At 37.9% G+C, this 23,741-nt stretch overlaps 1 protein-coding gene across 1 annotated transcript in view; it reads left to right on the forward strand.

The window, feature by feature from the left end:
* The window catches only part of arfgef3 (ARFGEF family member 3), an 82,661-nt gene that overhangs the window by 40,683 nt on the left and 18,237 nt on the right, over positions 1–23,741 (forward strand). The window contains exons 19-32 of the mRNA XM_059359396.1: positions 830–1,045; positions 2,513–2,623; positions 3,913–4,063; positions 9,493–9,795; positions 14,237–14,370; positions 15,344–15,489; positions 15,672–15,851; positions 17,165–17,306; positions 18,247–18,369; positions 19,394–19,497; positions 20,734–20,878; positions 20,958–21,086; positions 22,028–22,204; positions 22,761–22,875. Of these exons, the coding sequence (XP_059215379.1) occupies positions 830–1,045; positions 2,513–2,623; positions 3,913–4,063; positions 9,493–9,795; positions 14,237–14,370; positions 15,344–15,489; positions 15,672–15,851; positions 17,165–17,306; positions 18,247–18,369; positions 19,394–19,497; positions 20,734–20,878; positions 20,958–21,086; positions 22,028–22,204; positions 22,761–22,875 (2,176 nt within the window). The remainder of the gene's footprint in view (positions 1–829; positions 1,046–2,512; positions 2,624–3,912; positions 4,064–9,492; positions 9,796–14,236; positions 14,371–15,343; positions 15,490–15,671; positions 15,852–17,164; positions 17,307–18,246; positions 18,370–19,393; positions 19,498–20,733; positions 20,879–20,957; positions 21,087–22,027; positions 22,205–22,760; positions 22,876–23,741) is intronic.

The raw sequence follows: 23,741 nt of genomic DNA on the forward strand, positions 1-23,741 counted from the left end.
CTTTAAGGATTGCTGGGTCTGGGTTCTTATGGGTTAATTTTAGACCATAAAAAATATTGGACACTAATTCTGTCTAGGTTTAAATGCACTGAGGAAGAAGAGCAAGTAAAAAAAAGGCGAGGGGATAAAAAAAAAAAAAGGATGAGGACAAAAAGAGCATCAGAGGGCAGACAGACAGAGAGAGAGATGGAGAAAATGAGTCATTGGCCACCTGAGTCCCTCTGGAGGATAAAGCATGGGCCAGATTCTCCATGGTTACCACTGATGAGTCACACCGGATGACAGTTGAACTCTTCTCTGTGTGTGTACTTACCGTGTAAACACTCAGTAACAGAGTGAACTGTTTGTTTTGTTGATATAATGTTAATGAATCTCATGAGTCCATCACTTCCTCCAGCCTCCTGTTGTTTTATGTTTTATTATGTTTTATTAAAGGATCCCCATTAGCTTATGCCATGGCAGTTCACTAGTCTTCCTGGGGTCCACATTCCAACAAGTAATACTCCTACAACAGTCCTACAACAACTTTAACAGTAAAATACATTCCAAAATACAGTAGGTAAGTGCAGCACAAAAGTACATTACAAAATGCAGCACAAAATACATTGCAAAAGTGCAGCACATAGTGCATTTGATCAGAAAACAAATAAAATACAAAAAAACAATACAGCTTTAACCAGTATCATTGATTGTAATCCTGGACATCATAAATCCAGGCAAACATCGGTTCTATAAAAAGTAGCGTCCTTTCAACCAAAATGAACGAAAAAAATAATGTTTCCAACATGAATCTAATTGATTCTCTCTCTCTTCTCTGTGTTTTTTCCAGGAGCTGTATTCTCCCGCTTCATCCTCACCGGCGTGTGGAAGAACCTGATCGACGTGCTGTCTACGCCGCTGACGGGCCGCATGGCGGGCAGTTCCAAAGGCCTGGCCTTCATCCTGGGAGCAGAGGGGGTCAAAGAGCAGAGCCAGAGGGAGAGAGACACCATCTGTCTGAGCTTAGACGGCCTGCGCAAAGCCGCCGCGCTCAGCTGCGCCCTGGGTGGGTGAAACATGTGTCTCAGGTGTTTGTGTAGATAAGAAGAAGCAGATCCATCACTCAGTCCTGCAGAGAGTCCTCAGCTCTCCTGCCTCTCTGCACAGAGAGGTCAAAGGTCAGGGTCTGAAACACAACAGCAGCCCAGGAAATTGAATTGGAGGCATGCATCTGCCACTTAAGCTTCCAATTGAATCAAATTGGCCTGGTATTGATCTTTTGTTGTAACAGAAGGAAAAGCATGATTGTGGCCTGCTCCAGTCAATCTTAATACATATTTAATGTGGTGCCTTTGATCATATTGAAGGTGTTTTTACTTGTTTTGGCTGATTTGACCTCTTAAAACTGTTTAGGTGTTTCACACATTGTGGCAAATTGATCCTCCTCTCACTGTCCTGTATGTTTTGTTAGGTCACAGCAGCTTAGAGTGCAAACTCTTCCCAAACCCATCTCTGCTCTTTACTAACGAGTGTCCCACCTAAAGCACATTCAGCTGTTGTTGCAGAAGATCCATGAAATGATCTGCAGCAACTGTAAAATGGGGATTGCATTAAAAAAAACGGTTCAAAAACTAGTGTGCTAAAACAAAGTATAAAGTGTTGAGCTGCTCCACAGGAGATTAATTGTAAAATATATGGCAGATGACACTGAGAGCACTCAGGAGAACGGTTTACCTGCAGATTTTGGAGAGAATATCAGGGGAAAATAAATGTTTACAACAACCACAACCAAGCATGAGACCTGATTGGAATGATCAGCACAGAAGCTCTAAAGAATATGAACGCTTGGTGTTCAAGATCCACTGTGGAGAGAGGACAGTATGTGGGGGGGTTGGTACTGACAGTTATAATTCATGATATATATATATATATATATATATATATATAATGAAGAATAAAAGACCACAGAGGACACTGGATGAAGACAGCCATGTCTGGCTTCCTGTGTGAACCATTCTACCAATTGTGTGGCTGTAAAGGTGCAAGCGGTTGTGGTGCAAGGTGCTCATGCAAGAAGGCACAATGAAATTGCAAAGGTCTTTGTAGTTTTAAATGTAACAAATAATATGAGTAAAGTTAATAAAGTTCAATTAAATGTATGCGTCCAACCGCTTAGGAACTTTGAAATTACCTAAATACATGGCGAAAGTGAACATATCTTTTCGATCAAATAATCATCTTGTGATATTCTCAATAGCATTAAATGATTCATTGAGCCAGAAAATGTATATTTTGACACCAAGATTGACCTTTTAAGTGGCTTGGAAGATATATTGGTTCTCATAGATTTTATATAGCTGCCATCTCCGATTCGCAAACTTGATGAAGTGGCTCCAACCAAAAATTAAAACCTATGGTAATGGAGAGTTTGTGGAACAAATTTGGTGCTTTTGTCCAGCATGTCCCCTTTATTTAGCTCAGCCGCCGGACTAATAATATATATATATATAATAACTCTTTCTTACACCATCAGGTGTGGCTGCCAACTGTGCCTCAGCTTTAGCCCAGATGGCTGCAGCCTCATGTGTGCAGGAAGAAAAGGAGGAGAAGGAGATGGGAGAGATGGGAGACGCCATCACACAAGGTACGGATCAGAAGCTGATGAATGCACACACATGCACGCTCATACACAATTGCACACAAACTTAATACTAAATCTGAGTTGACAGCAGTTGCTCTTGCGTCAATTAATCAACAGTTAAAAGCTTAAAGTTGTTTTTTTTCTCATTTTATGGTGAACTAAACAGAGAATCTGGTCACATTTTTAGTTGCTCTAAAATGTGCTTGCAGTAAGAAATAGGCCTTTAGTGACATCTTGTGGAAGCTGTGGGAAACTACAACCACATCTCTGCTCAAATCTACTTTCACAAAGTACAAAATCGAAGCACTTCAGACATTAATATTGTACCTGTTAAATCATTGTCCTCCTGTCCATTGAAAAGATTAAGAAAATGAACATTTGTGATGAACTGAAGGATGAAGTGTTCATGTTTTGAGAAAAAATCTCAGAAAAAAAGAACAGGGCTTTTTTTGTAACTTTTTAGAGATCCGTGGCCAGCCACACTAAAATATCTAATAGAATATGATGCATCAAGTACAACCACGATTCCAAAAAAAGAGTTTGATTATTTGCACTGTGTTCAATTGAATTATTAAAAAAAAAAAGTTTTCAGAATCAGGAATATAGATTAAACTACTCAACAGTAACTATAAAATAGTTTAAAAAAAGCACAACTTTAAACATCTACAGCAGTTAAATGCAACGTACAGATTAATGCAGCAGAAATATGAATCCATAACACTGACAGGAGTAATTTTTCTGCACTATCCATACTTTATTTTTCATATTTCAGGTACATTTTGCTGATAATACTCAGTTGGGATCAAGGTTATAATAGTTTTGGATTTTTCATTAGTTTTAGTTTTAATTTTATTGTGATTTATTTTTTATTTTTTGGAAAATGCTTAGTTTTAGTTAATTTTTTATTAATTTTAGTGTTAGTTGTAGTTTTTTTGTAATGGGCTATTTGTTGGGTGCCAGATTCAAAAAAGTCACTATAAAAAAGACAATTAAAAAAAGACGAAAACGAAGGACATTTACACTATAATTTAGTTAGTTTTAAGTTTTGTAACCACACAATACAGTTTCAGTTAGTTGTCGTTTTTTAAAAAACTCTCGTTTTTATTTTTATTTCAGTCAACGAAAATGTTTTTTCAATTCTAGTTTTCGTTATTTCGTTAGTTTTCGTTAACTATAATAACCTTGGTCGGGATACAGAAAGGTTGGGAAGATGAAATCAATGAGTGTTGCTTTACGTTTGTGACCTTTAAATGTCTCTGAAAACGTTCCCATTTGTGTGTGTGGTCTATCAGTGAAGCAGCGTGTTGAACAGCGCCTGGAGCAGATCGGGCGTCCTCAGGGAGTTCGCCTCCACACGGCTCACGTGCTGTGTATGGACGCCATCCTGAACGTGGGGCTGGAGATGGGCAGCCACAACCACGACTGCTGGCCCCATGTCTTCAGGTACACACACACACACACACACACACACACACACAGCCTTGTCTATAGCACATCGTTGGAACACAAGACTAGAACATGCAATGTGGGAACCGCCCTTTCTGAAGGTTCTACAGCCCTGAAAAAAATCAGGTAACATACTGGAGCAGCCAGAAACACAGATATCACTTCAAATAGTCAATCAGACAAAGTAGAGTCCCTCACCTGACCAGGGACCGCTTCGTGGGGACTTATCAGGTTTATAATGATTTGTGGGGTAACTTAATACACACTTTCAGATTTTCAGATATTTTTTTCTATCTTCCTTTGGACCATTTGACATACACTCAAGTTTAACTAACTTTGTGGATACCTTAAACACTAATGTTGATTTAGTGTTTAAGGTACAAGTTGAACGTCAATGATGACTTCACATACACTAACGCCTGGATTCCACTGGATGCGTAACGGCTGCAGATCCGTTGTCGGAGCCGTTACGCACCCATTATAATCAATGTGTGCGATTCCACCGACTGCAGATCCGCTGCGTAATGAGTCCGACGACGCATGGCCATCCGACAGCCCTCGCAACACTTGCGCAGAGCTTCTATTTTTGTCGGACGACGGAGCACGACGCATAAATTCAGCACAGAACAGATCGTTCGGGACAGGAAGTCCTGCACAGACACAAAATAAAACATGCGGTATATTTTCAAAATAAAATACCTCGGGTTCACGACGGATCGTATTTCATAACTTGTAGACCTGAAATCAACAGGTTAGAGGTTTTCACTCGTCTTTTCACCCCACTGACACCGCTCACTCTGGTGCTTGTTGTAAACAAACAGAGATCGCTAAGGCTTGTTAACAAGAGGCTCTTGTTAACAAGCCGGCCGACCTCGTTAGCGCCTCGTTAGCGCTCGTTAAGACGGAGTCGCTGGATTTGTCTCCAGTCATTAACGAGGAGATGTTGATTATCTTCCAGTTATATCAATTGATTAGGCGTGAATTCGCGAGATCTCGTGTGTCCTCGGGACTCTCGCGACACTGACGGATCCGGTGTGTGTTGACGGACTGCGGAGATACGCAGCCGTTGCGAACGGACCCCTTTCGGAGTCGTTACACATCCAGTGGAATCCCGGGGTAACACACACACACACACACACACACACACACACACACACATTCTTGTACTTCTATCTTTGTGAGGGCCCTCATTGGAATAGTGAGTTCCCTGCTAAGGTTATAATAGTTTTGGATTTTTCATTAGTTTTAGTTCTAATTAGGTTGTGAATTTTTGTTTTCAAATTAGTTAGTTAGTTAGTTTTAATTAACTCTAAAAGTTTTTAGAGTGAATTTGCTAGTTTTAGTTTAGTATTATATTAGTTTTTTGTAATGGGGCATTTGTTGGGTGGGAGATTAAAAGAGGTCACAGTAAATTTTGCCTTTATTTCCTTTGTCAACATTTTTCATACATAATGAAGAATGATGGAATAAGGCAAAGAGCAAAAAGGAAAAAGGAAGGACATTTTCTCTATAATTTTAGTTAGTTTTGTAACCACACAATACAGTTTCAGTTAATTATCATTATCATGTAACCTTTAACCCTTAAAACAAAGTCTGAAATCTCAAAAAGCCTTTAAAGAAGTGGGGAGCGGCCAAAGTGTCCTCACTTTGCAAAATGTCCTCACTATGTTGGTTATAAACATGTCCCCTGGTCCTCACTATGTAGGGAGTACAAGAACACACACACATACACACACAGACACATTTGAAATATTTATTCATGCCCACATAAAAAAAAAGTACAAGGGTTCTTGCACAAGGGACATAAATACTGCCAGGGCAGTTGACAATAGGAGTAAGTCAGTTACAAGGTGCCTGGGCGGCTGAACAACTTGTGCCAAGCCCCAGACTACCAAATATAAAAATTAAAGTTTGTATTTGTAGCCTAGCTGAAAGATAGTCTGCTTCAGCTCAGGTGGCAACCTCCAGGTCTGATCAGGGAGGCCAACCAGGAAGTGCCTTAAGCTGCATTCTACCAAAAATTCCAGCAAGTTTGGCTGCAAAAAAAATTTGTCCATTAATTTCAAATGCAAAATGAGAAAACTTCTCACTTGATTTATAACCTCAGAAATATTTTTAGGACAACACTATAGTCTCAATCGCTAGTAAAAAAATCTTCTTCAAGACAATTTGATGTTAATAGTTCTAATAATGGCCCTGTTTAGAAGAAAATAGAAGATAAAGAATTGTATGATTTGGGGCGTGGCTACCTTTGATTGACAGGTCACTAACAAGCCGAGCCGTCACCAGGAGAGAAGCAGAACAATGCGTATCCATGGCAACGTGTCAATAAAGTGATATATAACGTTATATAGATATAAAAAAGGACTTTTACCGGTTTGGTCTTATAACTTTGACCCTTTCACTGCATTTTCACTTAATGACAGTAAAAATGTCTTGTTCAGCGTTACTGACTAACAGACACTCCAAGGAGTCGCTGCTCAGTTTTCTGAGGTAAATAACGAACATTTTGTTTTTGTTTTTTGCCAGCCAAAACTAACATCCCAGTTAATGCTCCAGTTAATGCTAACATGAATTAGCAGCTACTTCTCTCAGTCAGGTTGAGGTGTAGAGAGGCTGTAGTCAGTGGTCAGATCCCTCTCTTCCTCCACAGTCCAGATATGGTCTGCTCCCCGTATAGGAAACAAGATGGCGATGCAAGATAGCGCTAAGTGTAACGCTGAACTCGATATCTCAAACGGGCCACAAACCAATGGGTGATGTCACAGTGACTACCTCCATTATTTATATACAGTCTATGCTTCAGCTGCTGATATTTCAGCACTTTGGTTAGGAAGGCCTCTTCAAGGCTGTAATCAAAGTTAGAGCCGACCTCCAGAATGAACACCTCTCTGTGTCATTAACAACAAGACCTGGGGCGTTATCTGTACCATTAGAGAACAATGAGACATTATTACACATGCTCGGCTTTACAGTAGAATGCTTATACAGCATGATGTAGGACCTGAAAATAGATCAGATATCTGCTGATATCAAATCCACAATTCTGTCATGCCTATATATGTAGAGCCCCCTGTAAACCTGGCAACCATTTAAGATGTGAGACATGGTTTCAGCTATTTGGTCACTACCATGATGTTTACAGTAAGGAGCATGATTGCCTGGAAACCAGGTGGAGAGGTTCAGCTTAGTTGGTAGGACCTGCAGTCTCGCTTTTATAGCAAATATAACAATGTTCTCATCCAGAGCAGCATTTTTGAACACCAGAGTGGTCTGCAGCTGGGAGACATGCAGTCTTCCCTTGAAGTCTCAGCTCAGTCCATTGTTGCCTTTGTTGTTGTACGTTGAGGAGTATTTCTTAGTGGGAGTAGATGTTGTGGCCCACAGACATTCACAGTTGCTTTAACAGAGATATTCTGACCACACAGCGAAGACAGGAGAATAAGATAAGATAAGATTAGATATTCCTTTATTGATCCCCCATGGGGGAAATTCAGGTGTTGCAGCAGCGCAAGTACAGAGTAAAACAGATAAGGTCATAAAAATAGAATAATAAAATGGAATAGAATAAAGATAAAATAAATAAATAGTATAAAATAAAAATACAAACAAACAACCAAGACCAAACTCAAAAACCAGTGGTGCAAACATGTTCAAGTGGCAGTGAACTGGAAAATATATGTGTAATGAGTTTCAGTCCAGTGAAGGTTTTTTAAAAATGTTATTGTGAAGTGGGAGGATGATAGACTGTGTTATACACAGTTGGCTAGCTTATCTGTTCAGATGCTGCTCCCCAGTGTGCATCACAACGATTCTTAATGCTTCCCAATCTTCACCAGGACCAGGATCTTATTTTCTACAAAGAAAAAGTATGCTTTTAGAAGTTTTCTTTAATTGCTTTTTCAATTTCCAATTATATTTATCTAAATTTCTAAAACCTCTAAGGATGACTAAAGGTAGTAGAATATCCTGTTCTGATTGTTTTAGAAGCAACCTTTTCTCAAAGGCTTTAAAAAAAGTACAAAACATTAAAAATCAAAGTTAGTTTGATATTTCCACAACAATAGAGCAATTACATGATAAGGAAGTTCCAGTATCTCTTGGGACATGAACCCTCTGAACCCCAAGTATTTCAGTAATAATTCCAAAAATTGTCAAGTTGCAAGTTCAATTACTTTACTTTATAATAATAGAGGAGAAAAAGTTGTCTCAACTGAATTAATCATGACTTTCCAGTTGTGCTGAGGAGTGCAAATGTATTGTTTTTTACAGGATATGATTATTGTCTACTTTTTGCAAAATTTTAGACGAGACATGTAGAATAAAGTGATAAATATGTGATATCAGATATCACTATTTTAAGCTTCTTTTAAAAATGTATTTTTAAGCATTCGTAACACATTATTAATTCCAAGGCCGATGGAAATGTGAAAATATGATTATATTTTACAGATTTTAGCTATGATAAATGACCATTTAAAAACAAACAAACATGCCTTTCAAACCATCCAGCAGGCTGTGGGCTTCAGAGGGTTACATAGTTTTTGTTACTTTGATTAATTTCAAACACACAGTTGTTTTAGTTCTTTATTTTGAAGATGTGTTACATAAATACTGCCCTACAAAGTCGAACTGCAGTAACTACATATTTTGTCAAAATTGAGTTATAACTAAAAATGAACTCCTTGATGTCTGTTTCATCTTGTGACAAAGTTTTAGATTTCAATTTTGCTTTATTTCAGTGAAATAATTAAATAAAAACCACAAAATCCAACTCAAAACCAAGCAGTAATTGCACTTATCACCTTCTGCTTTGGATATATATACTATTTAAAACATAAAAATAATAGAAATTATAAGTTTATTTGAAAGGGAAATTATTATCTAGATAGTGATGAAGTAAAAAGGTGAGATAAAATTATATTAAGACTAAAATATAACATTACTTATTAAGTCTGAAATACACACATATTTGAATAGAGTTGTTAAACACTTTTAAAAACACTGATAACAAAATCAATTTGAAAATGTTTATTCACTGAAAACAAAATATAAAAGCTGAATGAAGACAAAAACATTGTTGTTACACCAATTTTTTTCTTTTTTGCATTACTATTAGAACCTTTTACAGCAATGCAAAACCAGAGTGCAGTAACTACGTTTTTGGGGTCAAAGGTCAAATAAATCATCATGATTTTTTAGCATAAAAATTACATCATAAATACATGTAGAAATAAGTGTCATATCACTTATCTACATATAACCCATTTAAAAAACATGTTAAAAAACTTTAAAGCAGTTTTTCTCAGTTTTACCTTTTGCGTAGTTACTGCAGTTAGACTTTGTAGGGCAGAATACATATGTTTAGATTCACAAAATGATTTCTTGTTTTCTACTTCTCTTTCACCTCCTGGTTTCTGTTTCAGGGTGACTGAGTACATCAGTTCACTGGAGCACACCCACTTCAGCGACGGCTCCTCGCAGCCATCTTCTCTGACCACCATCACCCAGCAGGCGGGTGCCGTGGACATGGGCATGGAGCTGAGCTGCGAGCCCAGCCCGGAGGCCTCAGAGCTGGGCCTGAGCCAGCCGGTCATCCAGCCTCTGTCCATCCAGGAGCTGCTGAGGGAGAGCAGCCGAGGCCGAGGCCTGGACATGAAGAGCGGCAGCCTGATGACGGGGACCAGTGCCGCCAAGGCAGTGTGCACGCTGTCCACTCAGGCAGACAGGTGGGGCTCAATATCAGAAGAATCATCTTTATTGTCATTGCTCAGAGTAACAAGTACCATTACAACGAAATTAGCCATCAACCCGTCCAAACGTATAAAACACACACAAACAATAAGACAGAGGCGAACAGGACAGGAAGACAGGGAGGAAGAGAAAGAAATACAGCACACGTGAGGAGAGGAAAGGAGGAAAAAACAATGAAAAAACTTGAGGGGATGTATTCGTATCTGTATATGTGGAAGTTCGAGTGTGTAGGCCTGAGACCCGCCTTTTAATTTCCAGCACCTAATCAGTCCCGTCTCAGCTCGCCAGAATGACAAAAGCGATAGCCTAGACGTTGCTATGGAGACGGCCTTCCTTCCTGGGTTCCCGGCCAGCGGCAGACAGTCCACAGGTGGCTGTGTGAGGTTGAGAGGGGGGAGGAAGGGGGGGAGGATCTCACTACATCACTCAGTGGGCAAGATTAGCAGACAGCCTTGAAGCCAGAGGCTGCTGTTTTGGGAAGCCAGATAAGATTGGAATTTGGACTGTGGGTGCAAGTGGCAGCAACTTCATCCTCTCGATGGTAATAATGTCCCTGCTGGTCCCGGGTCAATCCAGTCGCTTCTCCAGGGCTATCACTCGCTCCAGAATTTCATCCACGGTGCGGTTTGTGACCACAGTCTGAGTTCCGACAGCCCTGCCCACTGATTCAATCATCACGGGCAGCCTTGTGGGGCCTTTGACAGCTGACACCGTTTCCTGTGTGTCTCGATAAACCAGAGCAAAGCCTAATCCAAACAGCAAAAACCCTGTTATCATGGTTCCGAATAGATAAAGATCTTCAATATCCTCCACAGAGAGAGCTGCCAGGCACACGACACGCCACCTGTCCCACGCGTCCATCGTGTAGCCAGCAGCAAACGTCCCGTCGGGGCAGGAGGGTTCCTCTGAGCCTAGGCTTCTCGTTGAGAAGATAGTGTCAATTGCGTTGAGAGACCAGTTCATCAAATCCATGATTTTTTGAGAGCAGTAGAGAGAGTCTTCCCAAAGTGTGAGACAGAAGACAAGACGAGACGAGAGGAGCGAAGCAGGGAAAAACACAGGAGAAGGAGAGAGAAAAAGAGAGCGACCGCCTCTGTTGAGAGCCAAACGAGCGAGGTATCATATATATATTAGATTTATCTCTATTATCATACATTAATAAACATTTATTTTAGCCGTGGTTCACAAATAAGGCTAAAATTGCTTTATCTTCAATTGCATTATTGACAACATTAACATTTTTATAAGATAATATGTATTTATAAAGCCCTTACTTTGTGATATGTAAATGTTGCCTTAAAAACTGATCCTCAATTTGCAATTTAACCCATTCAGGAAGCGAAAATTGTTCTAAATCAATTAACTGGTGAATTAATCAGAAAAGAAAACAATATTTGGCTGCAAGCCTCTCCGATCTTTAATGTAATTTTGGGACATTAAACCTCTGAACCCCAAGCACATTTGCTGCTGCCACATTTGACTTATTTTTAATAAAAAAGTAATAAGAATATTCATTTGTTAAGTCCTGCACTTTTTCTTGAAAATTTAATCAAGAAATAGGGATTCCTCAGTATAATGCCAAAAATCATATGACAAATGCAATTAGCTATTATGACTTATTTTTGCAAGAAATGGTTTTAGCTAAGTTCAAAATATGAGTAAACAGAGATATAAATATGTTTCCACCATCATAAACACATTTTAAAAAGGAACACAAGCCCAAAGTGAAGCAACAGTTAAACCAGGAAACAAAAATATTTTAATTGTATTTTCGTTCTTATTTATTTTTCTTAGTATTTTAAAAATCAATATTAAATATATCATTTTACAAGTTTTTGACTGAAATATAGAAGTCCTGCACCTCTCAATTATGGCTAAAATTATGAAGAACTCAGTAATAATACAAAAAATCTAAAAAAAAAAAAAATGCAAGTTGAATAACTTTTATTACTTATTTTACAAAAGCTAGAAAAAATGGTCTCAGCTGAGATTAAAATAAAAGTTAACAGAGACAGAAATGAAAAGCAGCACAGGCCCAAAGGGAAGCAACATCATTAAACCAGGAAATACCAATATTATGTATTGATTTTTTCTTAGTAATTTAAAAAAGCAATAATAGATATATCAATATAAATATATCAAACTGTTAAGAGAATTATAGTAAATTAAGTTTTATTAAGTTTAAATAAAATGCAAACATGCAAAACAATGAATCAAATTGCATAAGAGTAATAATCACACGTTTTAGACAAAGAACACAATGTGGAAAATGATAAAAATTAAAGCTAGGATGCACAGTTATTAGTCTGTAATTAAATACCTGCTGCCTCAGTTCAGTTATAATCTGCAGCAGCAGCAGTTCAGTGAAGCGTCCGCTGCCTTGTTATCACGGTAAATGAGGAGCCAGCATGACGCTGACTCTTAGTAAAATGGGATTTTGGCAATTAATCCCCTGGAGTCTATGATCGCGCTGGCGTGATCGTCGTAACAAAAACCGAGCACACGAGGAGTGCTGCTGTCGACTTCACTCCAAATTACAGACTTGAAACTTTCTCCAGTTTTTTGTTTGATGTTCTGAGGTCATGTAAAACATAAGATATGATCGTTTTAATTTGATAGTACAAAAATATTTATTCAAGTGTAAAAGTAGGATGGGACGAGGCAGGCGTGGCATTCTGTAAAAATGGAAAAAAGGGGTCTTCACTGTAAAACCCAACTTGTTGTTTCAACTTAAATATTTGAGTGTCTATGCTGCAAAATAATTTTATGTTAAGACAACAAAGACAATCGAGTTAACTCAATTGAATCTTGCTATTTGACTCAATATTCTAGGTTAAAATTACTTTTTGCACAAATCTTTGTTGTATTGAAAAAGAAAAATTTAGTTATGATAACAAACATGCAAAATTGGGTTTTACAGTGTAATCATCTAACACTGTTCCTATAAATAAACATGTTTTTATGGTATTTTTTGTGTACAGTTTCATCATACTTGAATTTGACCTTTTATATGATCATATTTGCAACCTATGTTTTACATTTTCCAGGTCCTTAACAGGCATATTTGTGGGTTTTTTTGTCATAAATAGTATAATTTTATTTCAGATTTCATGATTTTTGTGTATTTTTGGGCTCAATATGTTAATAAATTGGGTTAAAGTGGAAATGATTGTTAGATCATGTTGAAATTGTGCTAAGAAAATACCAAATACCAAACATGGGTATAGTAAATATTATGTGGTATATAAAGGGCCCAGAGCATTAAACTCTGTCATGTGGTGCTCAGCAGCGGGCCATGTGGTGGATCACCTAGACTTTTCTTCACAAAGGCCACAAGATGGCAGCAGCAGCTCAAAGCTACCTGATGTTTACATGTTACGTTGTAGGATTTTATTTAGAATGAGGTTAAGGTGAAGGTTAGAGTCCTCACATGTATAGAAGAACAAATGTGTGTGTGAGAGAGTGCGTGCCAGCAGTCCTGCACTTATTAAAGGGAATAAACTGTGTTTATTTCAAGGATCATCTCTTAAGTAACCAGTTATCTGGGCTGCTGCTTTTAGGAGCGAATAAAAAAAAATGTTCCCTCTGATCTTTTGCAACAGATGGACTGAACACATTTACAAGCTGAAAGTGGTGCCAAAACATAGTAAATACTCCTCTGCACAAGGCTGTCCCCAAAACACTGAGCTTAAAGGGCAACACACTGCACACACACACACACACACACTGCATCTCTGCCTCAAAACTTTTCTCCTCTGCACTCTGAGGACACAGTCATTGGGATTTTTACTTAGTATTTTCACCTACCCTAACCTCACATTACTACTTTATTTGTTGTAAAGCACTTTATGCTACATTTCATGTGTGAAAGGAGCTATACAACTGAAGTTTATTATAATTATTATTATTAATAATGATTTAGGGTAACTTTATTTATACACAGTCGCCCATAAAGTTGGAATAAAATATATATATTTTTTTACCTCTTTCAATCAAATGATTCTGACTTATTTTTTAAAATTGATTTTATTGATTTTCATCAAAACAGAAACATAAACCACATATAAGTGCTCTCTATATTCACAAAGATATCGCAACAGATAGGAAAATAAACCACCATCCAAACCAAAATGAGTTCAAATACCTCACGACTGACCTCACTCCATAAAATAAATAAATAAAATGAAAATAAGTAAATTTTAAAAAAGTAAGAAAGGCAGCAATAAAAGAAAAGGAGACAAAAAGAAAAGGGGAAAAAAAGGGATTTATAATTGACCGATGAAGTGTATATCTTCACAAAACTTTATCAATCAAACTCTTCCAAACATATCACAATTAAAAAAAAACACAATTAATGTATGTCTGTGTGTGTGTCTGTGTCTGTGTCTGTGTGTGTCTGTGTGTGTGTGTGTGCAGGTTGTTTGAAGAAGCAGCCACTAAGCTGAACCTGGTTGGTCTGGTCGGCTTCTTGCAGCAGCTCAGGAAAGCTTCTCAGTCTCAGCTGTTCGACTCGGTGACGGAGCCTGGAGACTATTCACTGGCGATGCCAGGTACACATGCACGCTCACACTTTATATCATATTTTCTTATGGCTTTATATCACTCATGCAGCCTTAGTTAACCGAAGACAGATTACAGTTTGCAAATGCACACAGGGACAAAGACCTTAATTTTTGGAGACATGTCCTGTGGTCTGACAAAACTGTTATCTGGCTGTTTTATGTTTCTTTTGGAGTAATGTCTTCTTCCTGGCAGAGTGGCCTTTCAGTCCATGTCTCAGGACTCGTTTCACTCTGGATAATGACACACTCTTACCAGCTTCAGCCAGCATCTTCACAAGGTCTTTTGCTTTTGTTCTTGGGTTGATATGCACATTTTGGACCAAAGCACGTTCATCTCTGGGACACAGAACCCGTCTCCTTCCTGCAGCAGTATGATGGCTGGACATTCCCATGGTGTTTATACTTGGCTATAATTATTTGAACAGATGAATGTGGCACCTTCAGGCATCTGGAAATTGCACCCAAGGATAAACCAGACTTGTGCAGGTCCACAATTCTCTTCCTGATATCTTGGTTAATTTCTTTTGACTTTCCCATGATGTTACACAAAGAAGTAGCATGTTTCAGGTGTGCCTTAAAATACATCCACAGGTGTGTCTCCAATTAACTCAAATGTTGTAAATAAACCTATCAGAAGCTTCTAAAGACATGACAGCATCATCTGGGCTTTCTCAAATTGTTTCAAGGCATAATAATGTTAGTGTATGTAAACTTCTGACTTTGAAGAAAGTAATAAAAAATTGTCTAAAAAAATCCTTCTCTCATTATTCTGGCATTTAGCAAATAGAAATAATTTTGGTAATCCTAACGGACCTAAAACAGGAAAAGTGATTGTCTGATTTCATGTCAGACAGTGAGAAAAAAAAAGCATATGTGTCTTTTTATATAGTGTATGAAACTTCTGGTTTCAACTGTAAATAAAGACATGAATACAGTTTTTCTGTACCCTCCGTGTTTGCAGGAGAGGCCAAGTCGACACTGGACCGACGCAGCGCTCTCCATCTCTTCCGTCTGGGCGAGGGCATGCTGAGGATCGTCAGGAACAAGAACCGACCTCTGCTGCACATTATGAGGGCCTGGAGCGTGGTGGCCCCGCATCTGGTGGAGGTAGGGGACCTCTTCTACAAACTGCAGGCGCAGTTTGGAGAAGAGTAAAAATTTGAGTAAAAATGAACTTAGAGTTAGATAGATAGGTCCTTTATTAATCCTTTACAGGAAATGATAGAGTTAAATATACTGTATATATACAATTAAACTGCTACCACAGTAAGAGTTTCTTCTTCTTTCAGGCGGCGTGTCACAAAGAGCGCCACGTATCCCAGAAGGCCGTTTCCTTCATCCACGACGTGCTGACGGAGGTGCTGACGAGCTGGGCGGAGCTTCCACACTTCCACTTCAACGAGGCGCTGTTCAAGCCCTTCGAGCACATCATGCAGCTGGAGCTGTGTGACGAAGACGTGCAGGACCAGGTGGAGTCTGATCTCTTAACCCTCTGAACCCCAACATCTGATCTTTTTTTTTTTTTTTTTTTAACCAAGTATTTATTGGTGTTCATATGTATTTACACATCTTTTAATCTTCACCAGATTTTTCTTTCTGTTACATACATACGGAAAACAACTAAAGAAAGTTATTCATGAAATGTATAGATTGAACAGTCAAACAAATAAGAGTTTGGCAAACAACTTAGGCTCACTGGTCTGTTTCTGACATTCTTCTAAATCACAAATACACTTGAACAGTTCTGAGGTAGCATAGTTTGACAACGTTTCACATTGGTAGGTTTAAGTATCAGCTCACAGGGCTCCATCTTGTTGTGAAAGTGTCCATCTTAAGATGAAGGTGAGCCGTTATCTTCTCCATCACATATACCTTCCTCACTCTCTCCTGCCACTGGGGTATAGTAGGAGGGAGTGGTTTTAACCACAAGAAGGTTATCATCTTCCTAGCTATTAATAATAGGACATGTAATAGATACAGCTTCCTTTTTCCCATCTTCCCTTAGGGAATGCTCCTATAATATATATTGAGGGGAGAGAGGTAAATCAATGTTTAATAGAAGTGTTTTTGAATCCCGACCCAATAGTTTTTTTTTTTTTAACTTTGGACAGTCCCAAAACATCTGATCTTTTTACATTTTCCGCACTGTGTCCTTGTGTTTCACTGCATTATATAAAATCTATGTAAGTTCTATAAGTCCTGCAGCTCTATGGAATCAGCACAATCATGGCTAGAACAATTCAAACGTGTCTTTGTGCAGAATAACACAGCTATAATAAGAAAACACAAGTTGAATTTCTCTCATATATATATATATTTTTTTTAATTGAATAAAATTGAATTTATATGTACAACCATGTTCCAAGTAAACACAAGTGTCATGAATGTTGTGGGGAAAGAAGTGGGTCTCCACATATTGTACATATTGAAGTATTTGCAGTCTCTCCTGTCCTCTCCTCTCTGCTCTGTGTAAACAGATTTTCAGTGAATATTTATAATGTGACTGTTCATCTCAGCAGAATCAATCATGGCTTCACAGTGTCGCTGAGGGGCAGAATTTAATGTTTTAAACAGGATCTTGTTATTCCAAACAGTTTATTTTTTTGGCTTCATTTTGGTTACTTATTCCAACGGAAACGATCCATTAAAGGACTGTCGGAAAGTGGACATTTTTAGAATAATGCCTGTTATTGCACCAATAAATAAAACACCAATAATTTAGCTCATGTAGCACCTTTATTTATCCTGTTTATGAAAAGTTTCTGTGCTGTGCTCCCTGCAGGTGATAACATCGATAGGCGAGCTGGTGGAGATGTGTTCTCCTCAGATCCTGTCAGGCTGGAGGCCTCTGTTCAGTGCTCTGAGGACCGTCCACAGCAGCAAGACAGACACCAAGGACTACCTGCTGGGAGAATATTCCATGGGTACACACACACACGCACACACACACACACACACACACTTTCGGGTCATTTTACGTCTTTTTTTGGTCATTTTACATCTTTTTTTGCCATTTTGTGTCTTGTTTGAAATTTGTAAAGTCATTTAGCCACTTGTTAGCTGCTGCCTCTTTGTTTACTTTTTGTCATTTTGTGCCTTTCTTTTGGTCAAAATACATCTGTTTTTGGTAATTTTACATCTTCTTTTGGTAATTTTCTGCCTTGTTTGTCATTTTACATATTTTTTGGGTCATTTTTAATGTTTTTTTTTGTCATTTTTTGTGCCTTTTTTAGGTCATTTTATGTCTTTTTTGTCATTTTGCATCTTGTTTGGAATTTGTAATGTTATTTAGCCACTTGTTAGCAGCCACCTTTTAAGGACACGTAGAAACTAATGTATATTATGTAGTATAAGAGAAGGAACATCTGTTCAGCTCGTGGTAACCACCAACACATCCACACCCAGTTTTCTGTTTGTGTTTTCTTCGTTGTGAACCTGAAGATGCTGTTTTTATTCTGCAGTGTGTTGAACCCTCGGGGACAGAATCCTTCTCTAATTAGACAGAAACATTTGTGTTGATGTCGAAGATGTTTACAACACGACAACTGGAACTTTTTCATTTCCCAGACACACACACTCTCTTTTAACACAACAAACGTCCCAAATGTTTATTTTTAATGGAACAAATCAAAACCAGATGGTTTCTTTGTAGAAAATAGAAAAAATGGTAAAATCATTTGTAACCTAGAAAAATACTGGGTAAAAATTAAATCAAAAAATCTAACTTGACTTGTCTTTTTGTCCATTTTCTTTTGTTAATTTTTTTCTTTTTTTTGTTTCTTCCCTCCCTATCTCCTCAACTCCTTTCCCTCTTTCTTTCCTTCCTTTCTTCCTTCCATCCTTCCCTCCCCTTCCGTCCTCCAGGGAAGTCCCAGGCTCCTGTGTTCGATGTCTTTGAGGCTTTCATCAACACGGACAACATCCAAGTTTTTGCGAACGCTGCAACCGACTACATCATGTGCCTCTTGAAGTTCGTCAAAGGTTTAGGTTTGTTTTGTTTCTCCTTTTAATGGCATTTAATCTGCTTTATATCAACTCATTACCAGCTTTATGTGAGATCATTTCTTAGGTTAAGATCTTATTTGTTCATGTATGTGGTTCACCTGGAGTTTATTTCTCCTATCCCCCTATAATTTATTTTATTTTTGCACTTGCACCTCCATCAGTTTATGTCTGGCCTCTGTGCTGCTTTATATATATATGCTCTCTAATATGTCACACAGGGTGGGCTTACATGGATTTTAGATTTTTACTTTTCACTGTGTAAATCTTTTAATCTGGAAAGTACTTTGTGCTTAAGCTTGAAAAGTCCTATATAAATACAATTATTATTTCTATTATTATTATTATTATTATTATTATTATTTATTTCTCATGGAACTGTTGATGTGAAACACTCATGACCTGATGCATGAGCAGCTTGTACAGTGACTTCTTTAACACAGGACAGGACAGGAGGGGAGCACTGCAAAAAAAGGCGTCTAACAACAAGATAAAAACTCTAAATCTGAGGGAAATAATCTTGCTGCATGGACAGATAATTTCACTTGGCAAGATTTCTTAAATTCATATTGTTAAATCTAGAAATAAGCATGTTGAACGCTTAAAATAAGAAATTAACTCTTAAAACAAGATAAATTAAAGCTGCAAGCAGCGATGAACTGGCCCGAGCAGAGTGCACTGACAATTATTTGTTTCTTACCAAAATTAAAAAAAAACTTTAGATTTAGATGTGTTAGATAATTTATCTTGTTTTATGAGTTAATTTCTTATTTTAAGTGCTCAACATGCTACTTTCTAGATTTAGCAATCTTAATTTAAGAAATCTTGTTAAGTGAAATTATCTGTCCATGCAGCAATATCATTTCCCTCAGATTTAGTGTTTTTATCTTGTTTTTAGACAAACCTTTTTTTTGCAGTGAGGGGCTTTATGTGAGTTTTTCTTAAGGTTTCTGGTCAGCAAAATATTGTGGCAAATAAGCCCAAATAAAAACTTTTTTTTTTTGTGTAGGAGAGGTGGACTGTAAGGAGATTGGAGACTGCGTCCATGTGTCTGGTTACAGCTCCACTGACCTCTGCCTGCCTGCGCTCGACTACCTCCGCAAATGTTCCCAGGTACAAGCTTCATATCAGGGTTATAGGTTGTTATGAGTGTAAGTTCAATATTATTTCCTATTGGACTCATTAAACAATTAAAACAATCCTAATCAGGGACACATTTTCTTCTCCACAAAGTCCCAATAGGTGACAAAATATTGAGTCTAAATATACACAGTAGTAGCTTCAGATAGCAGAACAGATATGCAGCAGTTTGTTCTCCCTTTTCACTGTAACTTATGCTACCTATACACCAGAAGACTTTAAAAAGACTTGGAAAATACTCACACCTGCTCACATCTAAAGACAATTGTTGAGAGTTTTTAGTCCCAGCCTAGTCTCACACTGAGATTTTAGAAAGGATGTGAATCTGGCAGGGTAACTATTTACAAGACTACAACTAGATTCTTTTAGCATTTTTTACCTACCATGCATTTTTCCCCATCATGCTCTTAGTAAAAACTTGCAAAATGGAGCTTTTGGCTCCAGCTGTTCTAGTGTGTGCAGAGGTTTGTGTTGAAAAAGAGAAGACGCTTCAAAATAATTTTAAAAAAGTTGACTATTTTACAGTAAAAATAGATGTAAGGAAGAATAAAGGAAAGGGAAATTTAGAAATGAATTCATGATACACATTTATGTCCAATTTGATTATTCATTCATTCAGTCATTAACCTTAACCGCTTATCCGCAATCGGGTCGCAGGCCAATTTGATTATAATGTGTTTAAATGAATAGTTATATTTATCAGCTCTATCAGCTTTCATTTAGTTAATCATACATTTATTATCCATTATTTATTACTTATTTATGTATACATTTATTTATACATTTTAACTGGGTCTCCGTTCTCTCCTCTTTACTAAGAAACAGCGCCCCCAAAAATCTAAATATATGACATCACTATATTTTTATTGAGGACTGAGCTTACTAGCATTATTGTGATGTTCCTTTTTCCTGTGGAAGTGGTTTTACTGGCCGGTCTGGAACCGGGGACCTTGCCCCCGCTCATCTATTGGTTGGTGATTGTGTTACGTCACTGAGACTTGAGATAATATCAAACACGTTTGATATGATCCAAACCCAAGACTAGGAAAAGACTGATATGAAACAGAGCAGATTACTACCTTAAACTTAACCATGGAGATGACGGGAGCGCTGTGACTCCAGTAAAACTCCAAGATTTACTAAAGACTTTCAGTTTTTAGTCTGGGACTCTTTTGGTGTGAGCCCAGCATTAAAGTGTTTTTCTGACAGCTGCTGGCAAAGATCTACAAGATGCAGTCCAAGCCGGTGTTCTTGGGGGCTCGGCTCGCCAGCCTGCCGATGAGGTCACAAGAGCGCTCGATCAGCACTGAGGACGGGATGGACTGTGTCCTGCAGGAGTTTGATGATGACACAGGTAAAGTGATTGTTGTCCTCATTAGTTCATCCCTTTATCTCTCTCTCTCTCTCTCTCTAACCCTAGCTGTGTGTTGCAGGTCTGATCCAGGTGTGGATTTTGTTACTGGAGCAGCTGACAGCAGCGGTGTCCAACTGTCCTCGCCAGCACCAACCTCCAACCCTGGACCTGCTGTTCACTCTGCTCAGAGAGGTCACCACTGTACCAGGTAACACACGGACATGTGTGGAGATCAGTTTGTCACGTGTATTCTGCCCTACAAAGTCTCACTGCAGTAACTACGCAAAGGGTAAAACTGAGAAAAACTGCTTTAAAGTTTTTTAATGTTTTTTAACTGGCCAGCCAAATGGGTTATAGGTGGGTTAGTGATATGATACTTATTTCTACTATTTCATTGATGATGATGTAATATTTATGCTAAAAAATCATGACAAATATTTGACCTTTGACCCCAAAAATGTAGTTAGTGCACTCTGGTTTTGCTGTAAAAGGTTCTAATTGTAATGCAAAAACAGAGTGCAGTAACTACAATGTTGTTGTCTTCTTTCAGCTTTTATATTTTGTTTTCATGAAATTAACATTTTCAAATTGATTTTGTTATCATATATATATATATATATATATATATATATATATATATATATATATATATATATATACATATATATGTATATATAATGTATATGTATATATGTGTTTTTATATATATTGTATATGTATATATGTATTTATATAATGTATATGTATATATGTATATATATTCATTTTAGCATTTATTTTTTGTGAAAATACTTTTTCTCACGGTTAAATGTGCTAAATAGCATATCTCAAACAAAATGTAATATTTAATGGTGAAATCTTTCATTTATGCAGCATTTATAAAGTATTTTCTTGTCAATTATATGGTATTTCTTTTTATGGAAAAACTTTATTTTTTATGGTAAAATATGGAATAAAATGGCAGTCTTAAATTTCCTTTTACCGTAATATTAGAAAAAGTTGCACCATATTTATTACGGTAGTTCTGGCAACCACAGCTGCCGTTTTTTTACTGTAAAAACAACTTTTTTTTTTTACAGTGTACTTAATTGTTAGTGCATTAGGCATCATGCAGTATGTGCTGATTGAGCGTGTGTCTCCTCTCTCCAGGTCCAGGATTCGCCATCTTCTCCGTCATCCAGCTGCTGCTGCCTGTGATGTCACTGTGGCTGCAGCGTAGCCACGGTGACCACTCCTACTGGGATGTCGCTGCTGCTAACTTCAAACACGCCATCGGCCTGTGCTGTGAGCTGGTGGTGGAGCACGTCAACAGTTTCATACACTCAGGTGTGTTTGTGTGAGGATGCGCTCAAGTTTCAAATCAGGTCAAAAGCTCCTTGGTGCTGAAATATTTTCATAGGGTCAGTTGAAACCTTCAGTTCCCGCAACCAATTTGCTTTTTTTTGTGGTGTTAAAATTGCTTTGTGAAATGGAAGTGTGTGAGTGTGTTACAGTCATTTCCACAGCTGATTCTTGATTGCACATGATTTAATTTACATGATTTCCAGAAAGAAATTAAAGGGAAGGCAGAAAAGCAAGAAAGATCTGATGGAATCTGAGCTTTGACATTCATCTGTGACATCAGCAACGTGCATCTGTGTTCAAATATTCCAGACAGAAGTTTCACTATCACAGATCTGATAACTTGTTGTTGTTTCATGTGCAGCGTTTGTCTGTGCACCGAAGTGAAGTAGAGCGTGACTGATGACTTTGTTGTTCCACTGCCCTTCACCTTAGTCAGATTAAATTGTGGCCATCTCTCTCTGTCATCACATCATGTGCTCACAGAAACCTTGTGTGTGTGCATGCATGCTTGTGTGTGTGTGTGTGTGTGCTCCTGCAGATATTGGTTATGAGTCTCTGATCAACCTGATGCTGAAGGATCTGTTCAAGCTCCTGGTGGCTTGTGTGTCTGAGCCTGCAGAGACCATCTCTAGAGTCGGCTGCTCCTGCATCAGGTGAACACACACAACTGACTCAGTCATCACAGTAGAAACCTTCCTTCAATTCAGGAATCACTCTCTCTGTATTTTTGGTTCGAAAGTCATTTGAAATTACACAATAGGAATGCATGTTTTAAAAACTAAGAGCCAAGATTTTAATGACGCTTAAATTATGATAAATGCCTGAACCAGATGCAAGGGGCAAAAGTTTTATCTGCTGCCAATTCGCTGCCTGAAAAAACAACTTGTTTATATTAATTTGGTAACTTGGTAAACTACAGAATGAATCACAGAGGGTTTCCTTATTAAAAAAAACACAATTTGCATTAAAAGATAGAAGTTGGACTTTGTTTTTTTGAAGAGTAAATGATTCTTTGTCTAGATCAGGGGTCGGCAACCTTTACGAACAAAAGAGCCATTGTTGGCCAAAAAAAGGGAAAAACAGTCGGAATGGAGCCGCAAACCTTATTTTGAGCCTTAAAGAATGAAGATAAAACAGCCTTCTTAATCTAAATTAGCCTACCAGCTTTACAAATAGGTCATAATGAGCATTTACCAACATGATTTTGTCAGAAGCAGTGACAACCAAAGTGCAAATGAGAGGCTTGACACTTGACAAATATCTCAGGGGGTTCGGAATCGAAAGCTAGCCTAGCTAGAGAAATTTAATAATAAACTTGAAGTTTGCAAAATGTAGAGATTAAGGTGCCGTGCCGTAGACTTTTGTAAGCTATGATGAACATTTAAGTTGACCAAAAAGTTGCACATTTTCACAATCAAAGACTGCAAATTGCTTTGGGTCTACACCAATGTTGAATAAAAATCTAAATGTAAACAAATAACCGTTTCATTTCATATAAATGTTTTGGTCACAAACACAA

The sequence above is a fragment of the Centropristis striata genome, chromosome 20 (genome assembly GCF_030273125.1).
Source record: "Centropristis striata isolate RG_2023a ecotype Rhode Island chromosome 20, C.striata_1.0, whole genome shotgun sequence".
Classification (NCBI taxonomy): Eukaryota; Metazoa; Chordata; class Actinopteri; order Perciformes; family Serranidae; genus Centropristis; species Centropristis striata.